General features: G+C 37.7%; 1 protein-coding gene across 1 annotated transcript; it reads left to right on the top strand.

The window, feature by feature from the left end:
- The first annotated feature begins 477 nt into the window (after nucleotides 1–477).
- On the top strand, nucleotides 478–3,339 carry LOC109802028 (elongation factor 1-alpha). Its single transcript, XM_020363219.3, has 3 exons — nucleotides 478–612; nucleotides 1,862–2,334; nucleotides 2,436–3,339. The coding sequence occupies exons 2-3, from the start codon at nucleotides 1,873–1,875 to the stop codon at nucleotides 3,315–3,317; spliced, it is 1,344 nt and encodes a 447-aa protein (XP_020218808.1). The 5' UTR covers nucleotides 478–612; nucleotides 1,862–1,872; the 3' UTR covers nucleotides 3,318–3,339.
- The last annotated feature ends 282 nt before the right edge of the window (nucleotides 3,340–3,621 follow it).

Here is a 3,621-nt window from a genome sequence, read left to right as displayed (position 1 = left end):
TCCAAAGGTAGAGTAACTTACAAAAATAAAGATAAGTACCCTACAATTTTTCAAATCAACTTTATCAATCTTCATCCTTCTTAAACTTATTTCTTTTAAAAAGATTCTTAAGAAATAGGTTTCTAACAAGAAGACTTGACTAGCCCAAACACTAAAAATTTCCCATTGAAATACATTGAGTCTCTTTGAATTAATTTGGATTCATGCATTAGTCATACATACAGCCCTTATGCTCTTGCTGTCATACTTTTTTTCATCTTTTTATTTTTTTTATTTTTTGGTTTTGCTCTCATGTAAGCTCACCTTCGAAACCACTAAAAAGACAATATAGGCAGATCCGGTGCGCGTGTAAAGAAACTCGCCAATACTTTTGCGAAAGCGCGGAGTGTCAGACACACGTCACATCAACGCGCGTGAACGATGATCAAATAAAAGAAGCGGGGCACATATGGAATTATGAAAGAAAATCGAGGGTGTTTTCGGAACTGTAATGCTTGTGCTTCGGTATAAAATCCTCCAAACCCTAATGTCACTCCTCACTCTGCACTTGCTTTACCCATCGCTCAATCTCTGCATTGCGGCCGAGGGTTTCGAGCATCGTTTTTCTCTGAGGTATAAGCTTCGCTTCGATCTGTTTCTTTCGTGTGTTTTTCTTTCTGAGAATATTACGGGCTCATTAATTTGTTCATCGTATGTTGAATTGATGATGTTTCATCGGTTTCATTTGTGTGTCTATTGTTGTCTAGTTAAATTCTTGAGCTTGTTGTGTGTGTGTGTGTGTGTTATGATTAGATTTGTAATATTTGATTCTTTTGGTTGTTGTAAATGATTCCGTGAAGGGGTATTTACGATTGTTTAGTTTTTCTGGTTTGAATCTGGTTGCTTTTTTGCATAGATCTAATGGATAAACGGTGAAATCTGAGATATATTGATTGAGCTATTTTAGTTTATGCGTTGCCTGGGAATTCTGGATCTGTGAAATTTCTAGAGGATTATATTCTGTGTAACTTTTGATTTCTTATTCTACTTTTGGTCCAGTAAGTGAATTGATTTTATATCATATATATGTGTGTATATATATATATATGTATATATGTATATGTATATATTGGATTCTGATTATGGGTAGGCTTGCCTGGAATTTGTTGTTGATCATTGATCTGGTGAAGGAAATGTTTTTCCTGGAAGAGTTTTGTTGATTGATTTTGTCCTTGAGTTTACTTTCCAAGGTGTACAGCGACATGTCCTTTTTTGGGTTTAAAGAATTTTTTATGATATTCATGATAGGGTTGTTTGGTTGAGTATTTTTTGTTTTTATTTTCTATTTTTACTTTTAATTACGGAAAATTTATATTATTTTTAATTCATTTCTTATTTTTCAATCTACAAGAAACACTTTTTATTGTTTTGTTTTTAATTTTTCTACAATTTTGTATAATAACTTTTAACAACAGGAAACAAGGTAAAAATTAGTGAGACCTTTGAAATTGAAAGGGAAATCAGAAAACCGTTTTGCAGACCAAATGGTCCCTTGGTAATTTATGTGTAATCATACAAATAATTGCTGGATTGTGTTGTATGAAATTCATGTTAATATTAGGTTGTTACCGTATCTAATTTATACAATGCATACACAAGAAAATGAAGTATTTGAAAATTAAGCTAGAAATTTGTTTCTTAATGCTGAATTATTGTGTTTGCCAATTATAAACATAATGGGTGCAACACTGAATGGTGTATTGGAGTCTTTTTAATGTTGATTGGTTTTATCTCTCTGCATGACGATTAAGATGTAACTGTCTTTGATGATAAATTATTTTGTTGTGCTGTTTGACTCAAACTTTTGAGTTGTGTTCTACAGTTTAAGATATCATGGGTAAAGAGAAGGTTCACATCAACATTGTGGTCATTGGTCATGTCGACTCTGGGAAGTCAACTACCACTGGCCATTTGATTTACAAGCTTGGTGGTATCGACAAGCGTGTTATTGAGAGGTTTGAGAAAGAAGCTGCTGAAATGAACAAGAGGTCATTCAAATATGCCTGGGTGCTTGACAAGCTTAAGGCTGAGCGTGAAAGAGGAATTACCATTGATATTGCATTGTGGAAGTTTGAGACCACCAAATACTACTGCACAGTCATTGATGCTCCTGGACATCGTGACTTTATCAAGAACATGATTACTGGAACTTCCCAGGCTGACTGTGCCGTCCTTATCATTGATTCCACAACTGGTGGTTTTGAAGCTGGTATTTCCAAAGATGGACAGACTCGTGAGCATGCTCTACTTGCCTTCACCCTTGGAGTCAAGCAAATGATCTGCTGCTGTAACAAGGTATAAATCATCTTATTTTGTCATACATATCTTGCTGCATGTTGGAGTATTTATCTGGTTGCTGTTTTCTAACTATGTAAGAAATGAAACGTTTGTAACAGATGGATGCCACTACCCCAAAATACTCGAAGGCTAGGTATGATGAAATTGTGAAGGAAGTTTCTTCCTACCTGAAGAAGGTTGGTTACAACCCAGACAAGATTCCATTTGTTCCCATCTCTGGTTTTGAGGGTGACAACATGATTGAGAGGTCCACCAACCTTGATTGGTACAAGGGACCAACTCTTCTTGAGGCCCTTGACCAGATCAATGAGCCCAAGAGACCCTCAGACAAGCCTCTGAGGCTTCCATTGCAGGATGTCTACAAGATTGGTGGTATTGGAACTGTGCCAGTGGGACGAGTTGAAACTGGTGTCTTGAAGCCCGGTATGGTGGTAACTTTTGGTCCCACTGGACTGACTACTGAAGTTAAGTCTGTGGAGATGCACCATGAAGCTCTCCAAGAGGCCCTTCCAGGTGACAATGTGGGATTCAATGTGAAGAATGTTGCAGTCAAGGATCTCAAGCGTGGTTTTGTTGCCTCAAACTCTAAGGATGATCCTGCCAAGGAGGCTGCCAACTTCACTTCCCAAGTCATTATCATGAACCATCCTGGTCAGATTGGAAATGGTTATGCTCCTGTGCTTGATTGCCACACTTCTCACATTGCTGTGAAGTTTGCTGAACTTATTACCAAGATTGACAGGCGATCTGGTAAGGAGCTTGAGAAGGAACCCAAGTTCTTGAAAAATGGAGATGCAGGTTTGGTTAAGATGATTCCCACCAAGCCCATGGTGGTTGAAACTTTTGCCGAGTATCCTCCTCTTGGTCGTTTTGCTGTGAGGGACATGCGTCAAACCGTGGCTGTTGGAGTCATCAAGAATGTGGAGAAGAAGGATCCCACCGGAGCCAAGGTCACCAAGGCTGCACAGAAGAAGAAGTGAATGCATTTTTGTGTTTCTGAAAGTACATGTGATCATAATTATAATTATGGTTACGCAAAACAGTGTTTCCTTATCAGTAATTTATCCTTTGAGAGTCTAGGTGCTTTTACCTTTTATAGTTTTATGTGTCTGTCGTTTTCATGCAGCCATAGCTTTCAAAACTGGGTTCTTGATCGGCGGTGGTGAGTTTTCATTATGTGCTGAGTCCTGTTTTAACATTTTATATTTCATAGTCTGTATGAGAACTCTTTTTGCACAAGCAGCTATAGGGTTTTAGTTTTGCTCCTTTGCTGCCCAGAGATGT

The sequence above is a fragment of the Cajanus cajan genome, chromosome 4 (genome assembly GCF_000230855.2).
Source record: "Cajanus cajan strain Asha chromosome 4, NIPB_CcT2T_4, whole genome shotgun sequence".
Lineage (NCBI taxonomy): Eukaryota > Viridiplantae > Streptophyta > Magnoliopsida > Fabales > Fabaceae > Cajanus > Cajanus cajan.
The sequence above is the reverse complement of the archived record's forward strand: the minus strand, read 5'-3'. Positions and strand labels throughout refer to the sequence as shown.